This window comes from Ixodes scapularis, unplaced genomic scaffold (assembly GCF_016920785.2).
Source record: "Ixodes scapularis isolate PalLabHiFi unplaced genomic scaffold, ASM1692078v2 PGA_scaffold2__306_contigs__length_199485367, whole genome shotgun sequence".
NCBI lineage: Eukaryota > Metazoa > Arthropoda > Arachnida > Ixodida > Ixodidae > Ixodes > Ixodes scapularis.
This window is the reverse complement of record NW_024609857.1, coordinates 88,269,679-88,287,333: the sequence shown is the minus strand read 5'-3', so window position 1 is coordinate 88,287,333 and position 17,655 is coordinate 88,269,679. Positions and strand designations below refer to the sequence as shown.

The following is a 17,655-nucleotide window of genomic DNA, read 5'->3' as shown; positions in this document are numbered from 1 at the left end:
CGGTTGCCGCTTACCATAATGACGCCATTGAACAATATTATAGTTTGAATTTCTACTACCATCGTCCAATAATCAATCGCGTGGGCCCATCGATAGGTTTCGTTTCCGAATATCCAAGGCAACAAGGCAGAAGGTAGGGTGAGTTGGTTGATAATTTTACACTGTGAAACAGCGTAAAAAAAAAAAAAACGAGACACAAGAAACAAGGAAGGTACAAACACAACGCAAACTTTCAACTGAAGGTTTATTCTAGGGAACTAGAAAATACACGAAGGAGGGAGAGAAAAATGTTAGGTTTAGAAAACCTTCACTTGAAAGTCAAGGCCGTGTAACTGCCTTTCAAATGTCTCTTGTGCCTATTTTGAGCGCTTTTACCCTGTAAGATCAAGTATAGCTCGCGATTGGATCTGCATTTTTTTCGATTGCCGGTGCGATGATTCAATACGCTTTTGTTGTCCTGACATTCGCTTTGTTTCGTTTCTTTTGTATTGTTCAAAAGTATAGGTTAACGCCATCCTTAAACATATGTGTGCTAGTTTTTCAAATGATTTTGTGTCTAACAAATGAATGGATTCATTTTCCTATTTGACTTGCATTTCACTGAATCACAAAAATAAATATGCTACATTCGATGTTTGCGTGTTATTTCACTAGACTCGTGCGGCACATAGACGCTGTGGCGCTTAAACCTTGCTGTCGTGTCGTTAACAGACCCTACCCATTTTTATATTTTTTTTTTTATTTTTAGTTTGCCGTCGTGATTAGATAAGTTTGTGTTTTTCATATAAACTAGGGCTGACATAAATATTACATGATAATATTTTTGTAGATTTTTTCTGATTTATCTGAGAACCCTGAACCCTAGCTCTAAACAATGGTCACATCATGTGTGACTAATTTATGTGTTCTTCCAACAACGGCACTTTTACTCGCTAAAAAACAGTTTAGTGCATAACGTTTTTTTTTCTTTTCTAATGATAAAGTGTCCCTTATTAACGGTATGAATGTTGTGCTCAATTAACGTCTTTTATGTTTCGCGTGAAGACAAAAAGTTGCTCTAATCGCCTGCCTCCATTCCGAAAGCTGAATGGATTTATCGCAGTGCCACATGCTCTCACACTGTGGAAAACAAGATGACATCAGACTTTTTCACGCCATTTAAATAGCGGTGCAAACCAAAGAGATTCCGTTCTCAACAGGAGAAAGACAATTTGCCTATCAACCGCTGCAAAGATGCGCCTTCTTCTTCTTACCATCCCTACAATTTTAAACGTAAGATGCATCAGCGCAAGTAAGGAGTTTCCAGAAGTGAATCCGATGCTCGGCCCGTGGCAAGATCTAAATATGGTATGTTAATCAGTTTTGCAGTTTTTGGCTTCAGGTAAAACGAGGTATTTTTTAATATATTTTTTTTTCAGACGAATAAAACCTCGAATTCAGTATTTCACTATATATTCATACTCGCCAGTCTCTGCATCTCTTGCTTGAAAGTGTTAGCGAATCCTAATTCTAAATATATTTCATTCATCCGACTGCTTCTAATATTCCCAGTATTTGTCTAGGTAGGTTGACAGCCATATTCCTAACGAGAACCTGGGGTTGATAAGCAAGCATAATTCTACATTCTACTTCTTTTCTTTGGCTGACATATAAATTTGAAAAGCAGACTTTTAAGCGGACATTATATTTCCTTTAATTTCTACGTGACGGCGCTATGGGTCCAGTTCAGTCATTGTTAGAATTAAGTATTTGATTAAATATTATATTCAGCACAGCTAGTTTCACAAATCTTAATCTAAACGGGAAATAAAGGCGGGCCTTCAAAAACATCAGTATCTCCAGATTTAATTAAGGAATCAAACTGGGCTCCTCCACCGTGGCATAGAGAACCTAGGTAGTAGAGAGGGATTTCTGAAACTTTGGAGAGCTTTTGCAATTTAATGGCGGAGGCCTCGCACCCCGGTTGGTCGCAAGTGCGTATGTGCTGCGTTTTTACGTGGCGAGAAGAAAAGCAGGTGAAAAGGTACGGACGCTCGCAGACGATCAACGCTTCCGTCATTTCCTTGCAGTCTGTATTGCAAACGCGGCCCATTAACCACGTGCAAAGGATCGAGAAGTTGGTCACCCTCCGTAATTCAGGCTCTCTACCGTGGTAGCGAAAAGTTAGCGACACAAGGCGTTGCGACAGATTAGAGAACTAGGTCGGGCTCGAAAGTAAAACCTACACAGAGTTGCCAGATGGCAATGCCGGCGCCGATCGCAAGCCGCGGATGCTGCATCACTCCCCGCCCTCTTTCCCTCTTTCCACCTTCCCTTTATCCCGCGTAATCGATATTATGGCCATTCGTTACTCTGACTCCGCTGCTTCAATTTCGATTTTTAAAGATCGCTTATTTCAGCTCGGCACATTTGAATACAGCCTGTGTGCTAAGCAGCTATCTTAGAAAAACGCAGAACCCGGCAGACAATTTCACGGCATTATATCAAACAACATAAGTATCAGCCAAATTTTTATTTTTATTTCCAAATGAAAAAAACAGGTAATTCGCCGACATCGGCCAATTACCACATTTTTCAGGCGCTTGTTCATGAGACGTCCACGGCTGGATTGAGGACATGTACCTTGATAAAGTCTGCCGTGCGTTGGAGAGATGAAGTTCTTTCGATAAGTAGATAATTGCAACATTCTGCACCTATGTAAAAGAAACAAAGGCTATCTTGTATATGCGTTATATCATTCTGCAGATATGTAGAAGAAACAGGCTATGTTGCATATGCGTTGCATCATTCTGCAAATATGTGCAAGAAACAAAGACTACGTTGCATATGCGGTTGCTTTGACACGTTTAACACACTTTCACGTTTAGCTATGCTAAGTTGCGAATTCTTCGGGGAGGTAAACACACAAAAGTCATCGAATACAGTCTTTATAACAAAGAAGTCTAGTAGTTTGAAGCTATGAATTTTCGTGGGCAACTTTATTTGTGCCTCTTTCTCTGAGTTCAAACTAAGTGTATTTACATAGAGGTAACTGCCACAGATGGCAGCGAGAACTCACCTGCAGTAATGGAAATGCAGGGCGACAGTCTTCCGCAACTTTCCGATTGCCGCATCCCTAAAGGTGTGTGCTTGGAGTAAAAACCAAAAGGTTGGTTGAACCTTACATACCCCTAGCAATCTGGCAACCTCGTAGAAAACACGGACGGCGAAAAAGATTCCCCCGTACTGATCTGTCAGCATCGCCATCTTCGCGCCGGCTCTTTCAGCGGATTAGAGCCAAACGCGCAGCGCCAGCGAGAATACGGAGTGTTAGCGAGTCGTATCAACACGAAAGTTTCGTTCTCTAACGCTTCGCTGACGTCACTACGCATACGCGCGCGAGCCTTTGGGTTTTTTTTTTTAAGTTTCTTCTCATTCGTTTTTCCCACTCCCTACGCTGGAATCGCCATCCAAACGCAGCCAGCAGCGTTCACGATTCGGGTAATAAAAGATGGCGGTTTGGTTGGCGACCCACCCAGCCGAGCGTTAGGCTTCGCACAGCTGGAGGCAATTTGCCATCCTGTTACTCTGCTTTATTTGAGAGGTTGAACCAAATCATTATGAGGACTGCTCACAATGGTAAGCGATTGTGAATTCTGTAAACTCCGCATGCTAGTAAAATTTTTCGCGGGCTGAGTAGCTGCCGTGGCGACCGCGAGCAGACGAGACAATTTGGTTCGACAGCACACAATATGAGCGATCGTTGTGAAGTTCAAGACGCCGGAGACACACCAGCTACCTCTGCGATAAATCAGACACTTTTTACTTATGTAGCTTTCCGGGTCTTTAAATTCCAACCGGTAAATGTTACGTCGGCTGTCTTGTTTATTTCAGTCCTACACCGGAAAAACGAGCCGCCACGTATCTGCACGCTGCAGAATGGTTCACGTGCTTACTAGAAGATTGCGCTGCCGGACAAACGCAATCATCATCATCGTTTACATGGTTACGACTGTTTTACGATTCGCTAAAATACGTTAATTTCACGTATGGTTTTACAAAACGGACCAGCTACGCCGTTCAGGGTTTCGGAACTGTGCGCTCCAAAAACGACTCTCTGAAACTCCCTATTAGGGATAACATTGTTGCGGCAAGCTGCATCCACGGATCGAAACTCAAGCGCTGGCGCCGCGGGTTCCGCAATTACGTCGGGTGAGGGACCTTTCGATTGACCCAGGCACAAGGTGAACGTCGACCATATGGTGAAGGAGGTGGTCTATTACGGCAGCGCGATAAAATGTATCAGTCAGGTCTTGGACCAGGTACAGGGTGTAACGCAGCAATGCGTGTATAATTCTCCTTTTCTTTCTTGTTTCGGAAGAAATTCAGTGGGGTCATTTATTGGGCAGCCCCGGCACGCCCCCGTACATGTATATTTTCGAATTCTTTATTTAATTATCTTATCATAAGAACGAACTAAGTCTGAAAGTGTTACAAACGGCCATTTACAGAAGATACGTCTATATTTGATTTCGGAGATATTGCGAAATCTACATCTAGTTCAAAACCGGAGGTGGTTGGGGGTTATTTCCACACTTGCGCCACCACATTTTAACAAACGCGACAAAGAGCGAGTAGATAATGCCATTTTGCATGTGGCGCCTCACTTTGGTGAACCTAGGTACTTAGGAGCTGCAATCGGCTCGGAAAACTACGCTATGCAGGGTGTGCTGGCCACTCCCGGCCGCCATGACCGGGGGATGAAAACACTTCCGGCTTTCCTAGGGTTACATTGTATTTGGGTGGGTGCGGGACGACTGTTGGTTCAAGCACTACCGTGATGGTTACGTCCTCGAATTGCCCCAGTGTCGTGCTTTGAAGTTGCCGATGATCACCGGCATGAACAAAATGTTACGAGTGAAGTTCTTTCGATTATCTCGAGACGAAAAAAATGAAAGACGTTTACAACACCCTGTAATGCCGAATTAGAGCGCAGTTCTTGAGAAGGAGGAGGGAAGGGTACAGAGGGGAGGGTATATCACTCCTTCCTGCTCTTCACCTCACCCTCCCTGCTACTCTTTTTCCGCTCCCTTCTCCTTCCTCCCCTCCCCCTCCTCCTCCCTTATTTCCTTCTCCCCCTCCTGCCCCTCCCCTCCCCCTCTTCCTCCCCCTTTTTCTCCTTGCCCTCCCCCTCCTCCTCCTCCTCCTTTTCCACCCTCCCCTCCCTTCCTCTGCCTCCCCTCCCCCTCCCCTCTCCCTCGTCATCCCTCCGCCTCCTCCCCGCGCGTTGCATCATAGGAAATGTCCCATAATGCACCGAGCGGAACCCTTGTGACGTCACGTGTGACGTCACGAGTCCCGCGCGTTGCATTATGAGACATTTCCCATAACGCACCGCACGTTTACGCCGACGGCGACGGCAACAGCGACGCCGACACCGACGTCGACGCCGCTCAAGCCGGAAACGGGCGTAAGTACTGCGCTCTAAAACGCCCCTGACGCCGCCGAGCCTGGGTGATCGCAGGACGATGGCATTGGCAGACAGTGCTATACTCGGCGGCAACTTTTCTTGGCGAGGCAGTGGAGGGTACAGGCACGTGTTTTCTATCCAATTTTGAGCGCTGGATAAGGCTGTGCGTGGGCTATCTTCAACTTTCTCTGCATTGCCAAGAAAAGTTGTCGCCGAGTATAGCTACTTTGATGTGTCGACGACATTTGGTGCGACGCGACAAGCGCGAAAACGGGGCGCTTAGACTGACCCATTTCCGTACAACGATGGGCCTTTGCGGCACGTGGAAATGGAATGTGCACAGTGATCTGGGAAAAAAAACTTTAATGCCAAAGCAAGCAAACCAAAACCCTAGAAAATTGTGCACTACGGAGACTCGCATCACGCCAAGGGAAGCATAATAAAAGAAAAAGTTTCCTAAGATAGACTACAAAAAACCCAGACTCAGTTCGGCGAACGCTGGGGCGGTTTGTTCATCTCGCGGCCGCGGCCGCGGGTGCGGCCATGAGGGATTTTTATATCACGTTACGAGCTCTATGGGGGCATGAAAGTACGTAGCGTCCCCGCCTGATGGCAAAGAAATCCGTGCCGCTTCGAGAAAAAAAAATTATTTCGCTCGCAGAAACTGACCGCAGAGGATATCAACTGGAGTCCGATTAACCGCCTCTTTATTCTTTAGAAGTGGCAGGTAATGTTGCGGCCAGGGAATTTATAAATTTATGTGTTTTGTATGCTTATTTTTTGGAAGATTTTATTTTTTTAATGGACACAACTGCAGTGTATTAGTACTAAAAGGCGCCTTTTACTACTGAAAAGAGTTGTACCAAGCGCGTTGTATATTAAAAAAAATGAAAGACGTTTATAACTCCCTGTGATGCCGATTTAGAGCGCAGCTCTTGACGAGGAGGAGGGGAGGGTACGGAGGGGTGGTATGCCCATGCTCCTCATCCGTACCCTCTCCTCTTTCCTCCTCATCTACTCCTCCCGTGCTCTTCGCCTCCTTTCCCTATACTCCTCCTCCCCCTCCTCTTCCTCCCTTCCCCTTCCTCCCTTTTCCTCCTCTCTCTCCTCCTCCATCCTCCTCCTCTCGTCTTCCCCTCCCCCTCCTTCTCTCCACCTCCTCCCTCCCGCGCGGTGCATTACGCGAGACGTCCCATAATAAAACGCGCGCGTCATCGCGGCGCATTATGGGACGTTTCCCATAATGCGCCGCGGTTACGGCGACGGCGACGCCAACGCGTCACGCCGACGCGTTACGGTTACTCCGACGGCGACAGCGACGCCTCTCCAGCCGGAAACGGGCACCTAAGAGCTGCGCTCTAAAAACAAATGTGTAGTTGCTAAGGAAAGGATGCTTGTTTCGGCCCCGTTTGTTTGTAAGTCATAGCGATGCTGTCATCTTGATTTCCTTTTAATGAACATTATGAAACAATTGTATTAGCACGTTAAGTTGGGTTCATCTTTTTTTTTTCGATGTATCAATTCAACGGGTGGGACAACTAATAAAAAACGTGTAAGGCGCAGTTGTGCAAGTGGATGATTTGGAGGATTCGCAAAAGGGATCGGAGTTCAAAAGTAACACACACACGCAAAAATATAAACTGAAAAAAAACAAAATAAAAGACGTTTACAACTTTATGTAAGGCCGAATTAGAGCGCAGCTTTTGAGGAGGAGAAAGGGAGGGTTCGGAGAAGAGGGTATGCCCCTACTGCTCCCATAGCCTCTCGTCCTCCTCTCCTTCTCCTCCCTCTTCCCCTCCTCCATCCCTCCTCCCCTCCCTTCCTCCCCCTCATGACGTCACGCGTGACCGTAGTGACCCTCGTGACCACCCACGTGGCGTCACGTGTGACGTCATTATGAGAAGCGTCCCATAATTCAACGCGCGGTTATGAGTGAGGTCACTCGTGACCCTATTCACCCTCATGACGTCACTCGTGAACCTTGTGACATCATAAGTGACGTCACGTGTGACGTCATCATAGGAAACGTCCCATAATGCAACGCTTGGTTACGCCGAAGGCGACGGGGACGGCGACGCCGCTCCAGCCGGAAACGGGCGCATAAGAGCTGCGCTCTGAAATTGTGACTCAAAATAGAGATCAGGTTGTTTTTGGTCCCGGAATTCGATGGAGCACCTTGAGTTACCGCCATGAACCGGGAGGGGAGATCGTGGAAGATATCGTCCGGATGCTGGTTGGAGTTGAAGACTTCATGCTTCTTCTTGCTGTGGCCGACGGCGGAACGTCAATGGACTTAAAGGCGAAGTTGTAAGCAATAGAACTGATAAAAATACTTTATTTCAACAAAAAAAAAAAGAAAGTTACACAAAAGGAAATGACAAGCTGCAACTAACTGCCGCGAAGGGCTTACGTAGTTAAGCAGTTACGAAAACGGACGCCTCGGCGTCAAGTCTCCTCTCGCGCACGGTGAGGATGACTGCTGAGCCGCAGAGCAAGGGCTGTCGCGCACGATAGAAGTAAAGCGGCGAGCCGCAGGAGAAAACGCCTTAGCCATATGGGCCCGTTCTTTTCCGTCCGTTCGTTGTTTATGACGGTGCTCCGAGAGCTGCCCCATCCAATCAGGTTCTAGTTAGAATTCTATTGGGTACAGACCGCGACGCACTCTCAACAATCGAACCATAGGTCATTGCTGTTATCAAGGGGTGCATTAAGATCGGGCCCTGGGATTGAGAGTCTGAACCTCCGATATAGTTATATTCTAGGGAAGATATACTCATTCTCGGTTTTGGAGAGAACCGTCTAAACGTGCCTCACCAGCAAACGTTCCATCACCGCAGAGCGCGGGCAGGAGCCTCAAAGTAATCGAATGGCGCGTCACACACATTTGGGCGTCCAGTGAAGCCGTTTCGCGTAGAATCCCTCGATTCTGTGTCCAAGCCGGCGCGTACACAGCGAATGCGCCCGGTGCGTCTCCAGCCACCGCCACGAACCACTGGAACTTGACCCGAGGTTTTCGACGAAGTTGCTCGTGATCCAGACACGGCCCAGTTTACAACATGGCGCGCCAGCCGTTGATAGCAGCACTACTGTGCTCCGAGCGGCCACGTAGATTTGTGTGCCTGGAGGGCCCCTGCCCCGGGGAAGAGCAAGACCCGCGGGCAATGACTCGCCGTGGGGGATATACCACACCGCCCATGTTGGAAAGACTATATGATTAGTACGTATCCGGACGTTCAACAAATTCTTTAAAGAAAACGCCGTCTGTAGGGCGCGCAAAAATGCGACCACCTCTACTCGTGACTTGGGCCGCCTCGGTGGCTCCAAGGCGAGAGCGCCGGCCTACGGATCCCCAGGTGGCGGGTTCGAATCCCGACCGAAGTGCTCGCAATATGACGGAGGCTTATTGCGGAGAAGGCGCCGTGTAACCGAGCTTTCGGTTGCACGTCAAAAGATCCCCAGGTGGTCCAAATTAATCCTCAGTCCTCCGCTGGGGCGTGCCAGATGCCCCTTCGTAGGTTTGGCACGTAAAACCCTCAAATTTGACTTTACTCGTGACTTGAACACGGAACTTTCGCGCCTGGACGACAAGTCTCGGCTCCCTTGCCTCTCAACTACGGCTAACGGTTTTGTTTGTTATTGCCGGCTTTTTTTTTGCAATTTAATATATACATGTTGGAGATAAAAAAAAAAAGAGTTAAACTGCAGAAATGGCAGTGTTAAAAGCAACCAGTCGGTCTTTGGACTAGTTGTATAAGTTAAAATCGTTTCAAATTCATAACAGTTTCCACATGTTGAATCCGCTCTGGCACGCAGCTCTTCCGTGCTTCAACAGTGAAGGCAATACTCTCGGGGAAATATTCCCGCGCCTCTCGCGCGCATATATCGGCATAGTCATCCGAGAACTCCAAATACTGTGCAGGTCCATTAACATAATCAAATCAAATGGCACGCTGTCCATATTTTCAATCTAAAGGATTTAATTCCGTGCATGTATAACAGAAATATTTTTTCCGTGTGCATTGGAGGACGTCCCAGAAAAAGATGCCATCGCAGCACTCCAGTAATACATGCTCAATCGTCCCGGGCTTTTGACACAAAAAACAGGGTTCGCCCCGAGGGCGAACAGTCCCTTTTTCTTCATCCATGTCTTTGCGATTAAGGTGCCAGTGCCTAATTTAAAAAAAAGGATGACTTAACACAAGGCGGAATGAGAATTCTCTTTACACGCGTTAAGATGTCCTGTCCTGCGCTTGCATATTACAAGGTTCTATACAAAGGTACGGGAAAGACTACGTCACTACGATACCTATAGAACTTTTCGCTGGACACTTCGCTGAAATATTCATAAAACAACCTGGTTGCCAAAACGTTTACATGACGCGGCAACTTCCTTGAGATATCCGAGGGTGCCGCCTGGTATGCATTGTGAAGGAACAATAAACTCAGGCTGAGGACTACACAGTCTCACGTGGCAGACTGTTCGTAGAAACGGGTCACTGACATCCCGAAGAAAAATTAAACGATTCATAACTTGGCCTCGACTCAACAACAGAAGACGGCATGAGTCGGGTCGGTGGCGCGGATATTTAAATACACTTGGACCGCTTTTATCTCACGTGATGTTTCTTTTATTTTGGCTAATATTTATCTTCTCTCGCCGGAACTTTATCTGCCGCTTCTTTACTACTAAGGGGCGGTTTATCGGACTCCAGTTGGAAGCCTCTGCGGTCAGTTTCAGTGAGCGAAGTTAGACTTGTGTACTCGAAGCGACAGGGATTTTTCTGCCATTAAGCAGTTACGCTAGGTACTTCCATGTCCCCATGCAGCTCTTGACGTGACATAAAAATCTCTCTTGCTCACACCCGTGGCCGCGTCCGCGAAATGAGGAAACCGCCCCTGCGAGGAGCTTTATTCAGATGGGTCCAAATCGTCGTCTTTTGTAGGGTCTGCTTTCTATTCCGCCTCCTACAGCAAAGCCACACAAGTTGACTCTTGGGCAAGCATTTTCACTGCAGAGCTTTATGCTATTTTACTAGCGGTCGAACATATACTCGACAATAGTATTATGAAAGCTGTAATTTTTGTCGACTCACAAAGTGCCTTATTGACTGTGTCCTCCCTGATGACCACAAAGAACCGCCTTGCACAACATCTACATGGTAAGATCAATAGCGCCCTGCGACGCGGTCGGGACATTAAGTTCTGCGGGGTGCCAAGCCACGTTGGGATTTTGGGCAATGAAGAGGCGGATAAATTGGCCGTGTCTGTCCAAGGCTCGTCTATAACATTCAATTGCTTATCTTACCAAGACTTGAAACCACTTCTGAAGAAAATCTATTTTTCTCAAATGGCAGCAGAATGGGATACAGAGAGCAACAACAAACTTCACATTATCAAGCCCGTTCTGGGCGTTTGGGAGAGCTCTTACAACAGGGAACGTCATGTGCAGGTTCTTCTATGCCGTCTAAGAATAGGTTACTCCCGTGTGACACATCAGTATCTGCTTCGTGGTGAGGATGTTGCACTATGTGAACATTGTGGAGAGCTTCTGACCGTGTTGCACATTTTGTGGCATTGTTCGTCCCATCAACCACTCCGTCAATCATGTTTTCTCGAACTTTTTAGGGATCATCTCCCATTTCATCCCTCTTTTTTGCTTGGTGATAAACCTTTAGTTCCATTCAGCCGTGTCTTAGACTTTTTAAAACAAACTGGATATTTATACCATTTGTAAATATGTAGCCTCAAAGTAAAGTTTTGTTATAATATGCTCTAAACACGTTAAGTTTGGCGCATTATGGCCCTCGTTGCTGCTGCGCCAATAAACTCCTAATCATCATCATCATCATCATCAGCCCCTGCGAGGAAACTCCGCGCGTATTTTCGGCACCTGGGGCAGGTTAGGTCCACACCGTCGATGCATTACCGTTCACAAACTAGTTGAAGGCTTTTAGGATGTATTGGTTTTAAGTCGTTCTCAAGTATATGAACCAAGCTATTCGAATATATATTTCTGAAGATGCGCCCACAGTAGCTTCGGCAGATTCGCCATTTCTTCGACGAACAAGAGCACTTGTCGGTCCTGTATAAGTAGATTTAAGAAGTACCGCAGCTAATACTCGACGGCGAGACTTTTCAAATGCTCGCTACTTGCTACGGGTCCTCAAAAACACCTGCAAACACAAAAGCCAACGAAGAGTAACATATTATCAACTGGAAGTTCCGCCATTATTGGTTTTTGTTTGCCTCCGCACACCCTCTATGCACATAATAGTGACTGGTGTGTATTAGCTACTGGGGCTGCAACTTCAGTTCGGCACAACAGATTTAGGATAATTAGGCCCCTAAATATTTTTATAATATTACAGCAGGGATATCGCTGGCGGAGCGGAAATGTTGAATACAAGAAAAGGAAAAACCCCGCGGGTGCGTCAAACCTAGAAGCATTCTTAGGACTCAAAAAAAAAAATGAGCCATGAACTTCAACTCAATCTAAAGTGGAATGATTTAGTATTTTCTTTTTATTTCAGAAGGGTTGCTAATAGATCCACCAATTTAGTTTCATTCAGTTAGAACTACTTGAAATCTTAGTGAAATTATACTTATCCTAAACTCCCAGAATCTTTGTGAATGGGCCCATTCAAAGGGGTGAACAAATGCACATCACATGTTTACTGTAACGAGCACCTTTATTCACTTTACTTCCAGGTGTTCCCGCTTACAGATACCTGGTACGTGACGTACAGAAACTATGAAGAAGACCCAGTATTTGGTGCAGCTAAATGCTTGAGAACTAAACAAGATTCCCCAGAAACTGAGAGTGGCTACCCGATCATCGTGAACTACGACGGTCTAGACGAGCCGATGTAAGCACAACTTAAGCATATGCCTCAAGTTAATTGTGTATGCCATTCACATTACATCTCAGTACTCTTGACGAATATCGATAATTTATTGATATTAATACATACATTATTTTTTCTTTTCAGTCATTCAATTGACCTCTCTCGTTGAAATGACGTTTGAGTGTGTGTATCGTTACCTGCAGTCTCGGGGGTTTTGAATCACCTGTAAATCACTACATCGTCTAGTATTTATCGAAATTCTGCATTCTTTAAATAATATTTTCAAATCTGTCTTTTTTACGTGTTAAATGTTTTGTAATGTGCGTGAACATGACTGCGCTTTTTCAACGAACCGTCAAGACCATAGGATTTCTTTATGTATGGTCTAACTGAGTGCTCGTGTAAAAAAATAGGCAGCGAGACGCTTTATGCAATGTTTACTGCCAGTCCTGCTTGATATTTTGTTCCTCTCCAAAGCATTGTGTAGGCTCGATGCAGTCAAGCTCTATGTATCTTGTGCCCGATGCTTCATGGTGTGGAACTGCAGCTAGATTGTCAAAATAAAATCCTTCCGGAGCGTATTTACGGCATTAGATTTATTTTTTTTTTTTTTGCATGACAAGTTCAGCTCTCGCTGTATATTAAATTCTGTAATTTTTATTTTCGTTCTAACTCCAGAACATCACAAATGAGAGGTCACTCTGAGACTTTTGCTAATGAAGGCATTTATTTTTGTATATGTTGATTGTGTTTCTTTTGGTTAGTATTTAAGAAACACATTAGCTTTAATCTCATCCAATCATTGACATGTGCATGACGATTATTTTCTGTATTACACTGGCGTTTTCAATATTTTTCGCTTTCTCTTAAAACTAAGCAAGTTACGAAGCCGCAGTAGTAACACGGCTCTAATAGTAAGTGTAGTAGCGCCAGACTAGTGGCATCTGGGATCGAATTGTTTAATGAGGGCCTCTCGTAAATGTAAGCCTCCCGCGTGGTGCTACTACTCCGAGCTAAAGCGAGAAGTAACTTAACAATAAATGATTAAATTTTAAATTCTGGAAGTTATGAAAGCAGGACGAGCGAGGCGAAAGATTGTAGACACCGTTGGACAAACATGTGCTGTTATAACTCTGAATTTATTGTTTCCAAGTATCTAAAGTCAATCGAAAACACAAATATTCAGAACTATAAATAAAAACTCCTCTATACCTTTACTTGATTTGTATCTCTAAAATTCGCCAAGCAACGGGGTTTGATAGCACACTAATATAGTTGCAAATATGTTGCGTATTCTTAAATTGAAGGATTCAGAGCAAAAGCTTATCACTGTATTACGCTTTTAGAACTCTCCTGCTGACAACTAGCCCTTCGGATGGTTACACCGTCAACAACCGGATAAAGGTTGTTCCTGAAGGCGGTAAGCAATTATTTGTCAATTAGTCATTGACGATCCTCATGTTAAAGCTTCGAGTTCGTTCCTCTGGTCCTTACTATATCGCACCATGCCCGTTAAAAGAAATCTAAAGTTTCTCTTCGGCTTCATCTTCCTTGCCAATCGGTGCGTTCGCATACGCCAGTGGGCCCCTCCAACACAGTATCAACATCCAATGTTTAAAGCCTAGAGAAAGTTCAGGGGATGACGTTCATTGGTAAATGCATATAATAATTACGTTGTATTAGTGTAAATCGCTATATAATCTTTTATACGTCACTGCGAATTGGAAATTTGATAACAAATATGACTACCTTCTAGGATATTTACTAGAAATCGCAAATTATTTAATTCACAAAAACACGCTGCCACCATCAAGTAGGACGGCGGCACTGGCGTAAATCAATCACATTACGCTTTGGCCCGCACCTTTTCTATTGGAACGTGAAACAAACATTTATATCCTGGAAGCTACTCACAATTATTGTATGTTCTTTAGCTCAACTATGTCCCGTTCTAGAAAAAAAGAAAAAAAGGACATAACACAGTAGCGTTGCCGCCGAAAATCTGCCGGAACTGTTTCAGCAGTTTCAACATTTTGTATCCATATTCCTTCGATTGGCAAACGGACAACTATAGCAAATTTATTAGCTGAAGGGTTTCCTTCATGAAGGGTGGATGCGGCTTTGGCGCCTACCAGCCCGGATTAGTGCCGATCTATATGGTCTCTCGCCGACAGCTATGTTTTGACGGGAATGGCCTGGATGAAGCTCATTCTACAAACGCACAAAGTACCGCTTCTTGTAGTCAATTGAGTGGAGGACGCGAGGAAAAAAATGTGCTACCCCCAGCTCTCTATTGATTTTCCAATTCTGAACCTTCATATCTTTAGTGTGAAACCTCACCTTATAATATTTGAGTAAAGCACGCAGAATCTCCAATGCCAAAGGCATCGCGGTGCAAACACTCCTTCACAATATGATCACATTTTGCTACAACTGTACAATGTGTGAGCAGAAAATAGCTAAAATATTTTTTCGATGTGCTTGTCTACTGCACTCGCATCAAACATGCACTAATTCAAGATGTGCTCTGTTTTTTTCTGTTTTTTCGTTGAAATAAAAAAGTCCCCTATGGCACGTTAGAGTGGTCTAAACAGTTGAGAAGCTAAGAAGAAAACCGAAAACGCACAAACACCGGACATCCCCAATTAGTCAAAACGTCTCCGCACCATTGAGCATGCCACATGGACGTTCAGGAGGTTATCAGGACGTACCCATCGCTCATTATTTGAAGCGTACGACATGTGAAGGCGCGACGATCCGCTTTGGCAGCTATGAAAACGACAGCTTCCGCGTTACATCGCATAGTGAAGCTAGGCCCGCTCAGACGGATCGAAATGCACCTGCAGCTTCTTGGCCGTTCATGTGCCCTTCAGCGGCCGCGTTTCTTGATCTGATTGAAGTAGGGGTTTGACACCTTGACATTCGAGGACATATCCTTGCCTGACACTGTCGTGTACATATCCTCTCACGTCATTCTACCCGCGGGAGTTTCCCGGAGCTCGGAATTCAATCAAGTTCCCTGCAATTGTAAGCGGTGACGGCTGCAACACCTCGTCACGTGTTCTGTTTATCGGTGCTGGAATATATCTGCGTTTGTGTGTTTCACGGCCCGCAATGCGGAACGACATTTACCAGTGCCAGTAAGTGATAAGATCTACATAAGCATTTTCGATCATGATATTATCAAATTGCTTTTCGATCCTGGCGGGGATCGAGTAGATGTACTGGAATTGTGAGGATCATAGCTCTTTTTACCAGCGAATGGAGAGCATACGTTCTCAATTTCCGGATATTGTGTAAAACATGTTATCGCCAACTGTGGTCCCGAACGCTCCGTATAGCGCTCCGCTCAGGCAAGCTGATATTATTTAGAAACTAACGTCGACTGCTGCACGCGATGTCTATGGGAAATGTTTCTGCTACGAGCCACCTCGTGGCGCCACTGTCTTCTCGAACGCTTCCAATAGTCGGCAATTCATAACGGCGACGAGCGTTCGCCTTTATTCAAGGGTACGCACACAATACGGTAAAGCACTGACTAATCAATATTTTGTTGATCATTTCAAACAAAATCAAGGTCTTCATTCATTCAACATAGACGCCAATGTAGATAATGTATCTATCACTCCAATTACATTACATCACAATGATTATCGTCACAAATTATAACTCTCGTCATTATCCCCACAAGTATCTTATCAAGAATGAAAACATCAGTTAAAATACTCATAATGTCTCTATTTTCCCCGTGACGTTTCTAGGACATCCGTAAGTCGTTTTTTAAGAAGTTAATCTCACATTAGCACAAGATCTAGCTGCCTCCTTGTAAAACGCAGACGAAAGGCGGATTTTCTTTTACGTGGAAGTCATGCTGCCTTCCTTTTATGATAAAGATTTATTAAGTTTGTCGCACCTCATTTATTAACAGCATGACATGCCATCTTCTGAACTCATTTTCTATGGATGAGATCAACCATTCCTATAGGTAGAAATAAAAATGCATGCATTTCGCCTTTGATTATGGGAAGGTCTAACTATGTTTGTTTACATATTCCCCCAGGGGGTGAGGCAACGGAGTACCACGTCATTTACGGCGAGCTTGACGTATGCGCAATCAGTAGGAACCCCTACATTAATGGTAAGAACCATTTGGTGTCTCAAATAAAGTAACAATAAAGCAAAACGGTGGGGCGTAATTTGTTTTAGTTGATTTTAAACGATATACAAATCTCGTCACTTGGACATCTTATTGCCTGACCGAAATAAGAGGCTGTCAGCGTGTCTGAATTCCTCAAAGTATACACAAATTCGTTATAACTGTCCTTGAACTAATCGTCAAAAAAGGGATTTACACAGATCGCAACAAACATGAAATTTGCAATTTAAATCATAGTCTCTTGCAATGTAAGAAACCGATGAGAAGCCGCTCCCACAAAGCTTCTACTCTCCATAATCGATTGTTTGCTTTATTCTGCTCGCCTCCTCCCTAGCGTTCGATCTGTTAAATTGCTATTCATAATCTACAACAGAATATATTGATATGTTGCACAAAATGCATTATATTTTATTATTAGATGAGTACATAAGGAGCAATGAATTCAGTTCAATCTTTTTTTTTCCAGATGAAGCAATGATGGTCTTCGTTAGTAAGGCTTATATCGAGAAGAATGGTCCAAAAGCCACCTGTTGTGATTTCCTGTATACTATGCTTGGCGGGTCGTCTGAAAAATACGACATCTACGAGGAGCGGTGCTTGACATCAGAATGACGCGGATAACTGAAGTGTCGCTGGATATTTTGACAACATTGGTTTAGTTGGTTTATAAAATAGCTTGTTCACTGTGAGTATGGTATACTCGTAGTCCGTTTGATTGACATTTTGGTATGCTTTCACTCGCCTCTCCAGCGTTCATGTTTTTAATGCCGCCGGAATCTTTAGTAATGTTTTCCCTCAATTCTTTTGAATTATTCACCTTTACCTCTAACCTTGATAATGTTACACGATAGCGTCCCTATGCGAGACTTGTGACTCCTCTCCTATTGCCATTTTGATTGTTAAAGGTGTACTGCTCTTCCATTTCACAAAACGAGGCAATGCCGTTCCCAGCCGACTGCTGAAGCAACTGCTATTGGCTCTTAGGTTTTGTGCGGAAGAAGGTAAAAAGCCTGTATGACTTCATGAGCATAAATATATGTTACTTTATTATTCGTCTTGTTGAGCCGGGGCAGCTGCTTAGATATTGTCTTTCTATATTGCCAGAGAATGTGCAGTATCGTTTTTGTTGTGGCTGGTTCTGCATGCCGCCTGGTTACTCCTTCTATAAAACTTTTTTTGCGTGATGCGTATTGAAAAAAAAACGA

At 44.6% G+C, this 17,655-nt stretch overlaps 1 protein-coding gene across 1 annotated transcript; it reads left to right on the top strand.

Moving 5' to 3' along the window:
• The first annotated feature begins 1,233 nt into the window (after nt 1–1,233).
• On the top strand, nt 1,234–17,404 carry LOC115308461. Its single transcript, XM_029966396.4, has 5 exons — nt 1,234–1,347; nt 12,158–12,315; nt 13,641–13,714; nt 16,355–16,432; nt 16,917–17,404. The coding sequence occupies exons 1-5, from the start codon at nt 1,234–1,236 to the stop codon at nt 17,060–17,062; spliced, it is 570 nt and encodes a 189-aa protein (XP_029822256.2). The 3' UTR covers nt 17,063–17,404.
• The last annotated feature ends 251 nt before the right edge of the window (nt 17,405–17,655 follow it).